Source organism: Tachysurus vachellii, chromosome 9 (genome assembly GCF_030014155.1).
Source record: "Tachysurus vachellii isolate PV-2020 chromosome 9, HZAU_Pvac_v1, whole genome shotgun sequence".
Classification (NCBI taxonomy): Eukaryota; Metazoa; Chordata; class Actinopteri; order Siluriformes; family Bagridae; genus Tachysurus; species Tachysurus vachellii.
The window spans coordinates 21,080,315-21,098,741 of NC_083468.1; the positions used below are offsets into that span (position 1 = coordinate 21,080,315).

The 18,427-nt window shown below is 37.7% G+C and overlaps 1 protein-coding gene across 1 annotated transcript in view; it reads left to right on the forward strand.

Annotated features, from left to right (window-relative positions):
- Positions 1-1,265: 1,265 nt before the first annotated feature.
- pclob (piccolo presynaptic cytomatrix protein b) overlaps positions 1,266-18,427 on the forward strand; it is a 43,503-nt gene continuing 26,341 nt past the window's right edge. Inside the window, exons 1-4 of the mRNA XM_060878212.1 lie at positions 1,266-1,961; positions 2,178-3,170; positions 10,799-11,374; positions 11,448-18,129. Of these exons, the coding sequence (XP_060734195.1) occupies positions 1,287-1,961; positions 2,178-3,170; positions 10,799-11,374; positions 11,448-18,129 (8,926 nt within the window). The 5' untranslated portion in view covers positions 1,266-1,286. The remainder of the gene's footprint in view (positions 1,962-2,177; positions 3,171-10,798; positions 11,375-11,447; positions 18,130-18,427) is intronic.

Here is an 18,427-nt window from a genome sequence, read left to right on the forward strand (position 1 = left end):
CCAACACCAAAAGGTGATCCTTCAAAGAAGGAGTCTGGCTTCTTTGGATTTGGTGGTGCTCGTTCTCGTTCTCGATCTCCATCTCCTCAGCCAGCTGTTTCTGCTGTTTCTGGAAAAGTTCTAGGCTTTGGATCTTCTCTCTTTAGTACAGCATCTAATTTAATTTCATCAGCTGTTAATGATGAGCCTAAAACACCACCAACACCTCGTAAGGGTTCTGCTACTTCTCAGACATCTGTAAAGTCCATACCAGCAACTCCTACTTCTTCTCAGAAAGAACCTGTAGAGCCAGAAAAACAACACAATAAAAAAACCAAAACTTCAGCCACAGAGGAAGAGCTTCCTGTTGCAGAGAAACATGAGAATAAAGAAAATGAAAAGCAAATCAAAATGACTAAGGTGACAGATGATTCCCCAAAAGTAGAAGAAAGTTATAAACATCAGAATGTTGCTTGTCCTCTCTGTAAGATGGCACTTAATGTTGGCTCAACTGAACCACCTAACTACAATACCTGCACAGAATGCAAGGACACAGTGTGCAACCTCTGTGGATTTAACCCCGTTCCTCATCAGACTGAGGTAACATATTTGTTCATTTGTGCATTTCCTGTTTTATTTAGTCATTGTATATTTTTATTCATTCTACATTTTATATATTTCCAATTGAAGAAAGAATGTAATGAGTGATTTGATTTTTATAGGTTTATGAATGGCTTTGCCTGAACTGTCAAACACAGAGAGCATTAAAAGGAATTGAACCAAAACAACCGCAAGCTAAACCAGATATTGTATCCATTCCAACAATGTCTTCAAGCAGCATAACACCTAAAACAGCAAATGATGATTATGAAACCAGCACAAAAGTTCTACATCAGGTGCAGGCACCTCACAAAGATGTACCTGCTGCAGATCAAAATAAAGCTTCTAATCTAACTCCAGTTCAAAGTGATAACATTTCAAATACAGGTACAACCCAAGTGAAAGATTCTGTAAGTGACACAGTAGTTAAAAAAGCCCAGGAAAAAGAAACTCTCGATGACACTGAAGAGAGAACATCAACAAACAATATGCAGTCTTCTGAAGCAACAGCTATCATAGAGGCTCAGAAATCTACAGTTTCACAGAAACCTGGAATTGACCAAGAATCAACTGGAAAGCCAATAGAAAGTAACTCAAAAATAAAAAGCATTTTGGAAAAACCTGAACCCTCTGCACCAGAAGTAGAAATCTCAAAGCAGGAATCAGGCTTTTTTGGGTTTGGATTTGGCAGTAGTAAATCACAGTCTATGCCAAATAAACCTTCTGACACAAACACAGGGAAACGCTTTGGCTTTGGTGGTTTGACTGAGGCACCCTCACCACAATCTGCCTCTTCTGTTTCTGGAAAGGTTTTAGGTTTTGGATCTTCCATCTTCAGCTCGGCTTCTAATCTGATCTCATCAGCTGTTAATGATGAGCCCTCCAAGACACCACCAAGTTCTCGTAAGGGTTCCACAGTTTCCCAGACAGCTATCAAATCAGCCACAACACCCTCTTCCCGTAAAGGTTCAACAGTATCCCAAGCTTCTCTTAAAACACCACCGACTTCTCGCAAGGGTTCAGCTGCTTCCCAGACCTCCTTAAAGACTTCTATTGGAGACACTAAACCATCTGATTTAGAAAAGCAAGATGAACATGAAACAGATGACAAGTCAAAGTACAAGCAAGATGGAGCCTCTTCAGATACTGCCAAACCACCTGATTTAGAAAAACACATTGACAAGACACCAGATGACAAGTCAGAAATCAAATTATCAGCTCCTTTACAAGCAGCCTCTAAATTGGAACAGTCTAGTTGTCCTATCTGCAAAGTGAAGCTAAATGTGGCCACTGAAGAGCTGCCGAATTTCAACACTTGCACTAAATGTAACAACAATATATGCAATCAGTGTGGATTTGATCCCATGCCAAATCAGACAAAGGTGAGGAAGTCTATGAGACATATGAGATCTATGAGATCTATAAGACATACATTTGATTTTTTTTCTCTTGTATTGAATGCATGACTTATTGGCTCTTAAGTCTAGTATTTAAATATTAAATACAATCTGATTTACTCTGTCTGAAGATATATCCTCAGTGCAGTGATATAGTCAGAAGTTTGACTGTGAGTTTTTTTTCCCCTAAATTTCTTACAGGTAAAACAATGGCTTTGCATGAACTGCCAGAAGCAGAGCTCAGAAGGAGGAACAGAAACAACAGGAAGTTCCATATTAAAGGCTCAACCAACATTGCCCAAAAAGGACCAACAGTCAGTAACTTCAGAGCACAAATTAGCTGAAACATTGACTGTCTGTGTAGATGGAAAGACTTCATCTATCCCAGAAGCAGCAAAAAAAGATAATCAAAAGCCAAGCTTGAATGAAAAGGTACCCCCTTCAAATAAAGAGCTGTTTCAACAGAAGGCACAAGAAGTGAAAGATGAAAAGTCAGAGAAGCAGATGAAAAGAGGTCCTGAGTCACCAGCCAGATCCATTCCACCCCCACAGGCCGAGGTTCCAAAACAGCAATCAAGCTTCTTTGGATTTGGCATCAGTACTGGTAAGTCTCAGCCTACATCTTCTAAGTCCTCTGAATCGACAACTGGGAAGCTTTTCGGATTTGCTGCATTGACTGAGACAGCCAGATCACGATCACCATCACCACAATCTATGACTAATGCATCTGGAAAGTTTTTAGGATTTGGATCAACCATGTTTAGTTCTGCCTCCAATTTGATTTCGTCAGCTCTTCAGGATGAGTCATCTCCACCAGCCTCTCGTAAAGGCTCTACAGTATCCCAATCATCTACACCACCTACTTCTCGCAAAGGTTCTATAGTTTCTACTGCAGAGCCTAAAGCTTCCATTTCAAAGAAATTAGATGACAAACCATTGGAAAAGAAGATAGAAGAACCCAATGTAACCAAAGACAAGTCACCTGTTAGTAAAAAGCAGGAAGCTATGCCTGAGTCTGTGGAAGTGACCGTACTGCCTAAATCTCCTTCCAAAGCAAGCCAACCAACCTGTCCACTTTGCAAGGTGGAGCTTAATGTTGGATCAAAAGAACATCCCAACTACAATACATGCACAGAGTGTAAAGATATGGTGTGTAACCTCTGTGGATTTAACCCCATGCCTCATATTGCTGAGGTAAGATATTTCTCTGGTTACTATATAATGATTTTGCATGCAGTTTGGTTTTCATTTTCAAATACCTGGTTAAATGCCTCATTAAAGCTTGTTGATAAATTGACTGAATTATGTTCGATGTGCAAAAACAGCTGGCTGTTTAATTTATGTTACAGATAGTCAGAGAGCACAAAAGCAAGTTTATATATATAAAGTGTGAATATTTCATTAGTTTTTTTTGTGACTTGTGATTTGACTTTAACTTGTTTAATTGGTTAGTGAACCTTTGAAACTAGGCAGTGACTTCTTGTTTGGTGTATGAGAACACCTGACTAATTGATGAATCATAGAAAGTGAAGGCTTTTGTACTGGGTATAATGACTGATAAAAATGTTCCTAAAGCTATCAGACTGCAAATCTGGATTAGCGAGATCCTGTGTGGCTTATAGCATCTATTTCACCCACTAAAAATCCAGATGGCTTTTATTATACCGCTGTGGTTTCAATTTGGCCTTCACAATGGTTTTAGATGAGAGCAGGTGGCCAGTAGAGGAAATATGGCTAGCAGAGTTATTCTTATTTCTTCAGATGTCAACAAAACCATATGAAATAAAGCAAAAGTCTAGAGGTTTCAAGTCTAGAAAGAGTTGGAAGATTTTTAAGTTATTTCATCCCTTTGTTGACTTTAATCTAGCATTACAAAGCAGTAATAGAAATCTAGTGCCTTTAGATTATATGTTATGTTATGTTATGTTGACCATGTTTATATATAAGCAGCATTTAATATACTGTATGTCTGGTGAAAGCTAGTCACTACATATGAGCTACAAGTGTCAGTTACAAAACAGACATATTAAAGTGATTGTCGATTGTGCATTATCATTAACGAGATAAGATCTGCATTAGATCATGTAGAGATGTAGATACCTGTGTGATATGGCACTAAGCAGACATGGTGTCTTTCCTGTGCTTGCTTGTTTTCATATAAATAGGGGCTTTTTCAAATGCATTTGTTTTTGTGTTTGCATTAGTCTTGTTTCTGGGTGCTGTACTATTACAGTACACCACAATCGTTGTGAGTGCTTTCTTGGTGCACTGCCTCCATACGGTAATCTAGCCTTTGCATATTTGTCAACGAAATGTTGTTTGTGCGATGCTTGCTAAAGAAAATCCTGCAGGTCCATATAACTGATTCTGAATTTTTACGCATTAACTCCTCAATGTTGCTATGTTGGAAGACAAAACAAGGTGGAAACATAGTATAAGGTGCAAAATTTTGGTTTATTTTGTGTCGGTCAGAATTTATGAGTTGAATAGACTAAAGAAATCTGGATTTTAATAACTTTCGGTGTCATATCTGAATGTTTTCAGATTAACTGACAAAAAGTATTTTAGTATTGAAATAGTCATATTCTCTCTAGATGGTTTCCAAATATTTGTAAACATGTAAGCTACATACTGTATAGAGGGATGTAGCTATATGGCACTATCTGCATCTGTGTTGATTTCAACGGAGACCAAACTTTTTAGCTGTTTGTTTATCTGTTTACAGAGTATAAAACTTCCAGTCTTTTATTAGTTTCAAAAGTTAAAGTGATCTAAGTTCTATGAATCATTTTGGTCATGATTCATATATCAGACTGAACCCACCTAAACGAATCTAAAGTATTTTCTTAACCCACATCCACTATGATCCAGACTATGAGTCAAGCCCTGGCACACTAATAGTGAAGTAAAACTTTCAATGGCAACGTGCTTCCACATATGGCTGCCATGCACATGTCTGGAGGTGCCATTTCAAAAGCCAATGGCTGCTGCTGAGATACAATTGTGATCTGCGATAGTCACATTATCCAACACATTTCTGGCCAAAAATAGGATATGATTTAATCTACCCCACTTAGCATCCTCATGTGGGCTTGGAGGGAACTGTCATCAGTCTCAAGAGATTGTAGGTATATTTGGAGACCCATTGTAATTCAAACATTGCCTTCAATACATTCTGCATTTACATTCTTATATTAAAATATTATACTAAACTACATATTGGTTATAGAGATATGCATTTTATGTCTTATAAGTAAGGAATAAAGTGCTGCAAGACGACTATGAGAAAATAGTCAACAACGCTGTGGTGTGATGTAGCCTGATGTGAAGTTATTGTTATCACCCTGAAGTTAATTATGATTATGACATGCCCTGTTGTGTTTTATTCTTTTTATAAGATAGTAATGCAGTATTTTTTCATTTATTACTAATGATTAAGAAATTGCACTTTCATGGTTAAATTTAATGTTGTGGAACGTCCGTGATATAGCAGTTTTTGTTATGAAATTTGTGTGAAGATACGAATTCAATAGAACACTTAAAGGGAGAAAGATGCAAACTCCAGCCTTTGATGAGAGTTAAGAGACCTTCAGTGCTCTGTTGTTCCATTCACTGCCTGCCACAGTCATTGCAAACTCAAAAGTGAATTCTGTCAGGAGCCCTAGTGATGACCAGGAGATGCTCCATGGCCTCCTTTCCATCTGGTGAACAGCGCAGAAAACCATTTAAAGGACTAGGTGGGCTTGCCCTCTTGCTCCCACACAGCTGTAGCCCACATAAAAGCCTTACTAATAAGTAGGTTCAAAAAGAGTGAAATCTTCTACCAGCCCAGCTCTCCTGCTGCATCCATGTTATCTGCTTTCAATATACTTGAATAATATTTCAAGAAACTGTCACCTGAGGCTCTTCGGATAAATGTTAAATATGTCTGCTTATATATAATGCAGTCATATCGGTATGAATAAATAAATAAAAAAAAATTCAACTATTATTATTTGCTGTAGATAATGTACTATAAATGATTTGCCACACAATTCAATGTAATAAGCTAATACAATAGTAATTATATATTAGTTATGAGTACGTTAATATATACTTATATTAACGTACTCATAACTAATCTATCATCACTATTTGGATTTAATTTGAATTATAATAACATTATTGTCATAGCCATGCTGTTACAGAAACATTATTAACATCCTCTGACTAATGAAATTTGAGACCTCAACAGTGTTGTGGTATAAATTAGGCTAAATAGCATTTAGAAGCAATAAAGAGGCAATTCTAGATCCTAAAAATTTAGCTTTTATCAAGCAACTGAGTGTGTGTGTGTGTGTGTGTGTGTGTGTGTGTGTGTGTGTGTGTGTGTGTGTGTTTGTTTGTTTCTCATATTTCTATGTTTATACGACTTTGTGCCTAGTGCAGTAATGTGATCATCACTGTATACTATGCAGTTCTAATGAGACAAGTGTTTGGAGAGAGCAGGAGGTCTGCTGCTAATTCATCAATTATAAGTGTGCTTGATGGAAGAGTCTGAGGGCAGGTCAAGCAGGCTAGTCTAGTGTCATCTGCATTAACCCCATATCATGATGATATAAGTTTTAGCCCAGCCAATGAGGGTTTCTTGTTTCTTGTTTTGCAAGCACTCTTCAAGTTTACATTGTTGGAGCCAGATGGACGATTGTAATTCATTCATTGTAAATAGTTGTTGCTAAAGTATTAGCATAGTAAAGTGCACACGTCAAAGATTTCAAGTGTGAAGAGTTCACTCCATGGAAAGTCGTATCCTTGACTATCAGGTCTTAAAGACGATAGCCTTAATCTTTTGCCAAAAAAAAAAAAACCTTCTCTTTAATGAATACATTACCCACTAGTATATTTTGGGATTGTGTTCAGTTATACACATTTGCATAAAGTTAAGATACCTTACAAGCTATCAAAGGCAAGCATATACATAATTTAATTCACAGAGCACACACATTCATAACAAGTTAGCACAGCAGATCAACATACTGGCTTTCCCCAGGGAATCAAGGGAAATCAGAGGAAACCCACTTGCACAAATGGAGAACATTCACAGCAACTCCATACAGACAGTAACCTGTAACTCATCAGGCAACTATGGCAAATTTTAGTAAATACATCATAGATTTATTCACTGATTTATCATCAGTACCCACATCATCCTGGTCAGGGTAGACCTACAGCATTTCACAGAAAGCTAGGCACAAGGAATACAACATAGACTAGATACCAGTCCGTTGCTGCACATCCAGAGTCATCCAGAGTCACATTTACAGGTAATTTACACGAGCTCCTCCACTGACTGGCTTGTTTTTCAAAAATGGTAGAAAACCCACACAGACACAAAGAGAACATGTGAAAGTCAGAAAGTAATTGGAGCTCAAGACCGAATACTGAACCCTGGGCACCAACACTACTGTACCTGTTGTGCCACTCTGCCTCCTCTAGATCAGGTTATTTTGTGTCCTGTTCAGACAGGATTTCATTTACATGGGGATGAAATGCAATTCCATCATATGAAGGGACTCTTGTTTTAGTGACGTGTTGCTAGATAAAAAGATGTTATAACTTCTTCCAAATCACCCAGTTTTGTAGATAAACATTGTTTCAACCACATTAATTTAATTGACATATGTACTAGAGAGTTTTTCAATTTTGTTCTGAAAAGCTGTGTAATAGAAATATATGCAATAATAATAATAATCATAATAATAATAACAACAATACAGAAGTCTTCATACATAGAAGCCTATTTTTGAAAGCACCATGTCAGTTGTACCTTCATCAGCGGATGTTAATGGACCTCTAATTTTTGGTTCGTCTGCAGAACGTCCAGTCTTTTTCAATTAGTTAATGTGTTTGGCAGCAGTGTTGTGTGTGTTTGCCATTTTTCCTGTTGTGCAACAACTTGAGCCATTAGAATGATTTCAGTATGTTCTTCTTTTCTCAATTATTTAAGCCTACCTAAAAAAATTATAAACATAAATTATATATTACATATCTATATATATGTAAAGTAACTATGAAAGATTTTGGAAGATATTTTGCTAATTTGGGAGACACACTGTACAAAAGTTAACTTATATCTTTTGGGTAATATATTGCTGTTTGTCTGGATATTGAAAATGTGTTATCTTAATAACCTCAAGTCAAGACTCTCTATTATCATTAGGCCTGATTTATAGAGAAAGCACTACTATTGGGGCTGATGAAAATGTACTTTATTAGCCAGCTACATCCGATGCCAGTTACTGCTGCCAGGAAATCAATAATGGTCCAGGCATACTTCTGAAACAGCAGAGCCTCTGCTCTACAGTACAATGCAGATTTTATTCTACCAATCAAAGGATATTCAGTGCAAATCCGCTTCAGTTCAGTTGTTCGGGTTTACTGATGAAAGGGCCCTAATGCACTGTAGGTAGCTTCTTTATCTGCCTCAAAGATGCTGTAAGGTGTCTGAGAACAGCATAAAAAGGCAATGCATGTTAAATGTACTCTTCGGGAGAGTTACGCTTCTTTTATAACTATTAAAGCCAGCTGTTGGTATGCATTCATATACTAAGTCACTCAGAGAAGACTGAAGCGTTGAACACTAGCTGTGAAAGAGGAAAAAGAAGGACGATAATTCTAATGAGTCTCAGCAACATGAATTGCTACTGTCAGCACTTGTCTGTCTCAGCAGATGAATAGCAGTAGTCGCTTTTACAGAATCAGATTTAGAGTTTTTTAATCCAGCAGTCTATAATATAATGAATGAGAACCGTTAAAAATATAACTGCCAGTGTCTCTTAATAGCTGACTGTCTCTACATTATTTATATATTTGCAAGAGTTTTAAGAGATATTGTCCAATTGCTCTATATCTCCAAAAAGCTCTATAAACCTTTAACATTTCTTTATTTACTGATGAAACTACTGAAAATAAACTAAACTGAATGTAGCTAGACTACTCTCCGAACTATTGAAAATTATTATTTAAAACTATCCAATCACACAAACCAAGCCTAGTGTAAAAAAAGGGACCCACAGGGCCATGGTTCACCTGAATAAACCATCCAGTTGCCTTAAATTTATCTAGGTTGTGTTCTGACAAATATTCCAAATATTATCAAATATTATTATTTCTTTAGTTCTAGTGGCAGGCCTATTGCCCTTTATGCTCTGTCCAGTATAATAAGGGGCATCATTCCAAACTGAATGGCTAGAAACAAATGAGACACAGGAAATACAGACTAATAATGAATCCTGGGATAATCATGATAATTAGCCTGAATACGGGATACAAATAAGGATGTGAACAGCAGATGGTCAGACGATAGACAGTAATGACAACGTTGCACTTACTCATTGTTGTGAAGATGCATTGTTTGTGTGTGTGTGTGTGTGTGTGTTAGGTCAATGTTTCCTAGAGCACACTATGGCCTACAGTCATGGCCTCCCACAACTGTTTCCTTAAATCCATTACAGCTAAAATGTTCTCAGTCTCCAGACTTTTGATCATCAATTTGATTACAATTACCAGTCACACACATACATACACACATACACAAATGTGGGTGTGAGTGCACATATCAAAGTGTGTTTTCTGTTACAAGAGAAAACACAAACATGAGCATATTTGTGTTAGGGTTTTAAAAAAGTGTTCACACACTGTTTTCGTGTTACCTTTTTTTCGGGGGCACTGATCTCTACACATTTTTCTACAAATATCCTTGGAAAAAAATGCATGGCAAGGAATTGGTGCTTCTTATGTATACTATTGGTTATGTTAGCCTGGTAAATAACTAGTGTCTAGTGAACTGTGTCTTGATCACCCTGTTCTCCATTAAATAATATTTTTCCTCTCCATTTGACAATGTCAGTACATTTCAGTTTGAATTGATATAAAGGAAACTATATAATTATTTTCTTTCTATTTTTATTTGTGTGAACCAGCTCTTGTCATGTTCTGCTTTGTGCTTATTAAGAAATGTAACCCATTCACTTTCTGCACTGTTCTATGCTGTAATCAGATAGCTTTGTAGCTAAATTGAATTGTATTGATCCACCCTTAAACTATGGATAAATTATTGAACACCCTGATACTTTCAAAAACCTCAGAAATAATTAACTGGCTAATAGACCCAAAGTTCAGACAGTGAACAGTGCAAAAGTCTTTGCTGCACTTCAGTAAAGGGAAATTTAAGCCTAGTTGTTACTGAGACTTGTCACTGGAGTGTCTAATTGCAACTGAAAGAAAATATCATTGTCCACCGAGCATTGCGTGACATCAGCTTTTATCAGCCAGTGGCCAAAATAATCAAATGGAAACTAGCCTTTATTTTCACTTCTATGGCTAAACATGTTAGCTTCCCTAAATTACTGGTCTTATTTGCATAATGTAGTTTAGCAACATTAAAAAGAATAACCAGTTGCCACTATATTGTATAGATTATTAATGTTAATTCTCCTGAAGTAAGTGTTTGATAATGGCTATATAAGACTATATTGCATAATACTACTATATTATATAAGGCTATATAACATTGTCTTTATATTGTAATAACTTGTCACCAAATTGCTAGCTAGAAAATTAAACATACTAGGCATACTCGGCATAGTATACAAACAATATACTTTTTTTTTGCAAATGGCTAAACAGGTTATTACAAATGTATTCTATAAGGGTTCACCAGACTACATTTGACTGGTAATTGTTATCGTGATATGTATTATTTGCTACGTAAATATTTAAAAAGTAGAATGCTACTAATTTTGTCTAATAAAATTCTTAATGATTTTTCTTTATTCATACAGGGAGAGTGGCTATGTTTGAACTGCCAGACTCAGAGAGCCCTATCTGGTAACCTGGGAGACATGGGACAAATTGCTAGACCATTAAGTACATCTGTAACTGAATCAGCAGCTTTACCCAACAAGCAAACAAGCAAAATATCAGATGATGTTCAGGGCATTGAAACCCCTGAGTATACTGTCCTTAAACCTACAGGTGAAGAAAAAATAGCGGTTTCAAATGTCCAGCCTGTGGAATCTGTTGCTGCTGCCCCGGCTTCTATACAGACTACAGATAATACATCTATTAAAGCTGCTGATAAAACAGATGAGTGGAAACCTGTACCTCAAGAATCTACAGTAAGACAAGAGAAACTGACTACGGAAATCGCTCATACAGCTGAGATGCTACAAATACAATCAGAAATACCACCTACTGAAGCTGTCTTCACAACAATTAAATTAAAAAGTGAAATTGTACAACAAATGGTCAGTACAAAAGATGAACCAACACAGGCTGTAGACTCTCCAAACATAATAAAGCCTCCTACTGTTGAAGCATCAATTGAATTTAAGGAGACTTTGGAACTAACATCTATGGTAATGTACAAAACCCATTTTCCCATTTTAAAATTAATAAAAATTTATTACCTAACACAAACATTTTTTACAGGCAGCAAAACTTGAAGAAGATTCTGCATTTCAAGATAAACTTATTTATAATGAAGATCCACTAATTCAGTTAAAGATTACTACACCCAGTGAACCAGAAAACATAGCAGTATCAGTATCAGAGGCAGAGGATAAAACAGATAAATTGGAAGTTAATCAAAAAGACCCACATGGATATAATTTATTTCCAGTTTCACCTGAATCATACAGTTCATCTGAGGAAGAGCTTAAAGAGATTCAGACAGCTAGTAAATCTCTTTTTAAGGAAACTGCAGAAGAACTGGCTCATATTGAAGAAAGAGTATGTACAAAGCATTATTCTGATTCTGGAGAGGAAGAGTGCATACAGACACAGATAAAGCAAACAAGTGCCGATAAGCATTTGTCACCAACTCATCATCAACCTCTTATCACAAAACAGATCAGAGGAAACATTAGTGATGCAGATAATGAAGGTACTGACCATGAAGCTGAAGGGACCATAAATGTGCTTGAAGAAAGTGTGGATAGTTGTCACTTGTCTCAAGAACAAGAAGGCCAAGTAATGGAGGCCAGTTCTGTCTATAAAACAGTTCTCCTGAATGATAATGAAAGAGAAGAAATCACAGACCCTAACAGCACAAGCATCATTTCTGTACAACAAAATGTTCCTGTTAGTCAGATTTCAGAAGACGACAGTATAGCTGAAGATATATCCAAAGATGGTGGATCATCCAGTATGCAAGGATCTCACATCACATCAGGAACAACATCACCTACATCACTGTCCTCACTTGGTGAAGAAAGTGATAGCAGTCTGTGTCTCAAGAAGGAGAATTTAGAGGGCAAGCAGCAACGGAAAGTTAAGCATAGGCAAGGTCAACCCCTTCAAACTATAGCAGACTCTTCTGAAGATGAAGAGATCCTGGAAGAAGGAGAAATTTTAGAACAGGAAATACAGACTGAAACTGACCATAAGCAGTTCAAAAAGTCTTACAAAAAGTCCAATAGAGAAAAAGACAAATCGCTTGATCATCCACCAGTTAATCACTCTGAGATAGAGTGCATATATCAAACTGATGAATTATTGCCGGTTTCAGAAATAAAAACATATGAGACATTTTCTTACTCAAACATTTCACCAAGTACAGAGTCAGAACAAGAAAACGTTGTTAGCCACCATCTGTTACTAATGGATGCAATGCAAGATGTTGGTGAGAAACAGTTAAAGAGTGCAGATGAGGCATATGAAGAAATGATGCAGAGAGCCCAAGAACTCAAGGCTATGACAAAGAAAATCACTCCACCTGACATTGAGCCACTGTATGGAGGCATGCTGATAGAGGACTATGTTTACGAGTCACTAGTGGAAGAACCAGCACAGGCTATAGCAATTGATGATAATACTACTCTAGATGAGTATTTGACAAATGTGTCTGTTCCAGAAACAAAACGAAAGCTTAGAACACCAGAGGAGGCCTATGAGGAGATGCGTAAAAACAGAGACCTCATGCTAAAAGGCCAAACAATCGAAAATACACAGGTAAAAAAATCAGTTCCTTACAGAAATACCACTGTAACTGACACTTGTTATGTGAATATATCAGAAAACTATGAGTTTACACAAAACCAAGATGAAAATTGGCAGTGGTATGCTGAAACAGCAAATGATGAGCTGCTGAACAGGGAAAAAGACATTATGACACCAGGAACAAGTCCTTCACAATCAACCCCTCTATCACCAGTATCTCCTTTGTCTTTATCTGAGCCTTTATACGATTCCGCTGAAGTAATACAAATTCCCTCAAGTGGGGAAGAGGATAATGACAAGAATGAATTTGCACCTGAACCTATTGAGTGTACTATGGAGCCTTACAGACCTGAGGCAACACCTTCACAAGATCAGCCTATTAAAAATGTTCTCTATCCTATTCCTGACTTAAAAATTACTCAGTGTTCATCTGGTGAAGAGGAGGCTGACGACGAAGAAGGTGTCATGCAAGAAAATCAAAAAGTAGTAAATGGTATTGCTCAGTGTGATGACAGATCCGAGGGAGATTTTGAATTTATAGAATCAGTGGAGGCACAGTCAATAGAATCTGACCCTACATCTGTTGTGTCTGAAGTTCCACTATCAAAATCACCATTTGAACATGTGTCCTTTGCTTCTTGGGATTCACAATCATCTCCTTTGTCTCCACCAAGTACGTCTTTAGATTTATCACTTTCATCATGCGTTATAGATCAGACTGCAGAGCAAGATTCCATTCCACCAAAAACATGTAGTACTGAAAGTCCAAAAACTCTTGAATCTGTTTCTGCACAAGTTATAATTTCAACGGCAGACTTAAAACCAGCACCTCAGGTGCAATCTGCCTCTTTAAGTGGCATTTCTAATGAAGAATTTGTATGCTTTTCCCAAGTTACTGCATCTGCTCAACAAACCAAAAATGTCTCAACAGCTCCAAGTATACCTGGGATGCCTAACACTACTAAACCACCACTAGCTTCAAAGCCAACACTAGTTGTGTCCACAGAAGAATCTGCTGTTTCAGAATCATCAGTGACTATACAAGCTTTTAAACCACCTGATGTTTTAATTTCTAAAACACCACTAAAGTCAGAACAATTTTTCACCTCAGAACATACCACAGATACCATTATTGTTACAATAGATGACGGCGTATCACAGCCCAATACAGTTTTACAGATGACACCAACAAATATTGTTGATAATTCTACTATTCTGTCAACATCTACAGTAACTTCAATGTCCACACATGAGCAAATTACATTTCCAGTCTCAAGTAAAGTAATGAGTCCCACCACAGTATTAGCTACAGTTCCTTTAATTTCAGATTCCACAATTGCACCAGATTTTGTGTCACAAGCCCCAATTTCATGTGTTACTTCAATTCCTTTTGTGCCTAAGATTATGTTTCCTACACCAGAGTGTCCAATTCAAGTACCATCTTTAGATCCCACTCCAAGATATACTGGAAGAGAACAAGCACCTGCCATTGTCCCAGAAGCTCTTCCATGTATTGTTGAAATACCAGAGATAATGTCTTCAACTTCAAAGTATCTAATTCATGGTACTGATATGACGTCAACTCTAGCACAAACTCCAGCTTTAACCAGTACCTCAAGCATATATGAAGGGCATGTTTATGCCCCAACTGCAGTATCAACATGCTGCTTAACAGACACTCTAACTACAGTCCAGAGCATATCTTTTGCACCATGTCTTCCTTCCTCATTGGTGGAACCGAGCTATATTTGTTCAGAGTCAACAAAACCAAGTACTCATCACCCACATGTTTTACCTAATGTTCCTTTTGCAGATAACACAGCTATGACTCCAGCTATTAAAATTCCTATTACTTGTGTAGATGAAGACAAATCACTTGTGGAAGCAACAGCAGCCCATGATCTCCCTGTTGCAGGTTCACAAACCTGCCAGTCAGTAGAGCAAGCTGACACAAAGCTTATTCCATCCATAAATTCAGCTGTAGCTTTTGTAAATTTGTCTTCTCAACCAACTAAATCAAAAGTTATGGACTCAAAGATAAAGACACAAAGTTTTCAACTTGTTGAAGATGAGTCTCAGATTGTGACTCCTGGTATGCAGCCAGTACAAGGTACTAATTTTGTTGTGCCAAGTGTTGAAAATATAATTATGATAAAAGAACAAAAGCATGATATCATTACTAACACAATGGAAACTTCTTTTCAACAAGTTAGAGGTCTGCCTGTTGTAAGTGTATCGCCTGTTATCAGTTCAGATGTTTCTCCTCTTGTGGGACTAAAAGTTAGCTTGCCTAGTGACTTAGCTTTTGTGTCACCTCAACATGAACCTCATGCCACTATCTCAAAAGAAAGAGCAGATAAGCCAGTCATTGAATTTCCACCACCACCTGCAGCTTCACCACCAGCCCTACTACCTGATAGTTTACCTAATACAGCTTTTAACCAACAGTCAGTGGTACCCAGTACTATTGAATCTGTCAAAAATATAGCCAGCCAAGTACCTAGGGCATCAGAAAAACAAATTGCAACCACCATACACAAGTCACCTCCCCCAGTCCCACCAAAGCCATTTACCCTACCAGGTGGCCTAGTGTTCAGTCATAAATCCATAGAAAGCGTAAAGCCATCAGTGATTTCCAAATCTGCTGTTGGCCATGCTGCAACTTTACCAAGAACAAGAGAACCTCCCAAGGCCCTTACACTGTCCTTGACTGCCCCCACCGACATCAAACACAGTATTTCATCTCCAAAATCTCCCTTATCACCTCGATTTGCTAAAACTCTTGAGACATATGTAGTTATAACATTGCCATCAGAACCAGGATCACCAGTGGAAGGTATTACAACTCAGGCTCCAATACATAGACAGTCTCTACCAACTTCTAAGCAGCAGGGCCTTGCTATTGACTCAACAGTGTTTACTCCACCTGTGGTATGTGCGCCAATTACCATGATTTCACAACATAGAGTGGATACTCTACCAACATTAGTATCTGCCCCAGTTTTGACAACACCATTTATTCCTGGACAAAGTGGGGATTTTGCCACAGATGTTACAAATAAGAAAGCAATAACTAGTGCATCTACTGTGATTTCAGCAATAGATGTAACAGATGTAACAGATGCTCCAGCAAGTGCAATTCCAGTACCACACTCAGTAGCAACAAGTATTGCCTTTGTTCCTGGAATAGAGATAGAAATACAACCAATGAAAAAGGAAATGTATGAGCAAAAAGCTATTTACTCAGTACCACCTGTGTGCACAACAATATATTCTTCACCAACAGTAGTTTCCATACCCACTGTAACATCAACAGTTGCAGCTAAAATTCCAGACGTGACTATAGAACCAAAAATAAATTCTGTGCTTACAGTGATCTCAGCACCCGTAACAAGTACAGTTACAGTACCATATTCACTTACACCAAGCCCTGCTTTTTTGCCTCAAACAGAGACAGATCCAGCAGTACCAATCAAAAATGTAATTTTTGAGGAAAAATCAGTTTACTCAGATGTAGTGATTCCTGTAACATCACCAGATACATTGCATACAGTATCAGTTGTCTCTGAAATTCCAGCAATGACCATAGAACATAAAACAAATAAGGTTTTGAGCTCAGTTGCAGAAGTATGTGCCACTTATCCTTCAGGCCCACAAGCCAATTCTCAGTCAGTGGTACCTAAATCACTACTAATACAAGAAATGCCTGTTGAGTTGACATCAGCAGCTTTTACAGTAGGCATTACCTCGGCATCTTCACGAGATCCTTCGGTTTCACATGATGTCATGCAAGGACATGAGAGGCAAATGATTCATCCAGGTTATCCTGCTCCAATAACAACAACAAAATTGCAATTAACCACAGATAATCTGGGAGTACATCTATTGGAAACTAAAGAAGAGGCAAAATCAACAAATGGACAACTGTCTGACCAGATTCAACAGCACCAAGTATTTTTTGAATCAGAACAAATGGTACCATCGATGTCTGCATTAACATATATACCAACTGCACCAGTAACATTTTCTCAGTTCAAAAAATCAGTTGAGAATCAAGAAATAAGAGGCACCGATAAAGTCTTGTCTATGAGCCAACTGTTCTCTACAGTTTCAGCAAATGAACAACACCAATTTGCATTACCTAATCTTTTGGCACAAGTTGTCACAACGGAAGTCCAAAGAACTACTACAGTATCAGTGGTTCAAGAAAGAATACCTCTAGAACCTATTTCAGATCCTAACTGCAGACAAGCAGCACCTAAACCAAGTGGAAAAACACATTGCATTGATGATGTTATAGATCTCACAACATTAAACAAGGGAATGGATCTAACAGCCCCTGAGGCAAATCTGCAGTCTTTCTTAAACGAATCAAGCAGTCGACAGATTACTGCTGTACAGCCAGAAATTGTAAACCTAAGTGCTGAGATAATTCCTGCTACAACACTTTCTGTTGTGACAAACAGTATCACTGTTGTTACCTGCACCTCAGCATTCACATGCAACAAGAACATAACAATTGACACACACCCCGATTTACAAAGTGTTACTTCTATGTCTTCGCCGCTTAAAACGTACAAACCATTTGAACCCCTGGCACAAATAGTTTACAGACCAGTGAATTCACAACCAAAACCAACTACCAATACAGAGATTCCTATTAACCTATCGTGTGGGCTTGCTGAAACCACAGCACCTTCACCTTTATCAGTTACAATGGCCCCAATAATCTGCACACCTTCCACCGTACCTATTCATTTTGGGCCTTCTGCAGGTGGAGCTATTGATCTTACAATATCAAAGCCAAAGCGAACTATGTTGGCTATTACTGCATCTACTGGGGTGGTTACAAGTGTGGTTGAAGAAGATGTGGCACCTGTAGATCTGACAGCAGGGAGGCGAACAGTGTGCTGTGACATCCTCTATAGACTTCCATTCACAGGAAGCTGCAGAACACAGCCTCCAGTGACCACAGCAGATAAAAAGGCTGGCTTAATTAATTATGATCAACATCATGTCACAACCCTTGGACTTGAGGATCTTAGTAATACAAAAACTTTAGGGTTTGGCATTAATGGTGAACAAACTGATTTGGCCACAAAAAATGGACTTCTCAGCCAATATGATGCACCAAATGGGGCAATCGATTTGACATCAGCAAAAATGCAAAGAGGTCAGTATTGCACTGCATGTGTATTATGGTATTTTTCAATTTTGTGTCATGTTTCCTATTTTTCTTTTGAGTTGTTTAAATATATGAACAGGCTCTGATTATTTTTATTCATTTGTTCTTTTTCTTTTTTTATACAGATGCATGCATGTGCCTTCGTGTTCTCCCTCAGTGTTTTGGCTTTGCATCATGCTAGTATGACAAGTGTGACTTATGCATGCTCTCTGGTTTTCTCCTTGTAGTCATTTTCACAGAAACTCTTTTTCCTTAATATATATTCAAGGTGAGACTAGTAAATTTA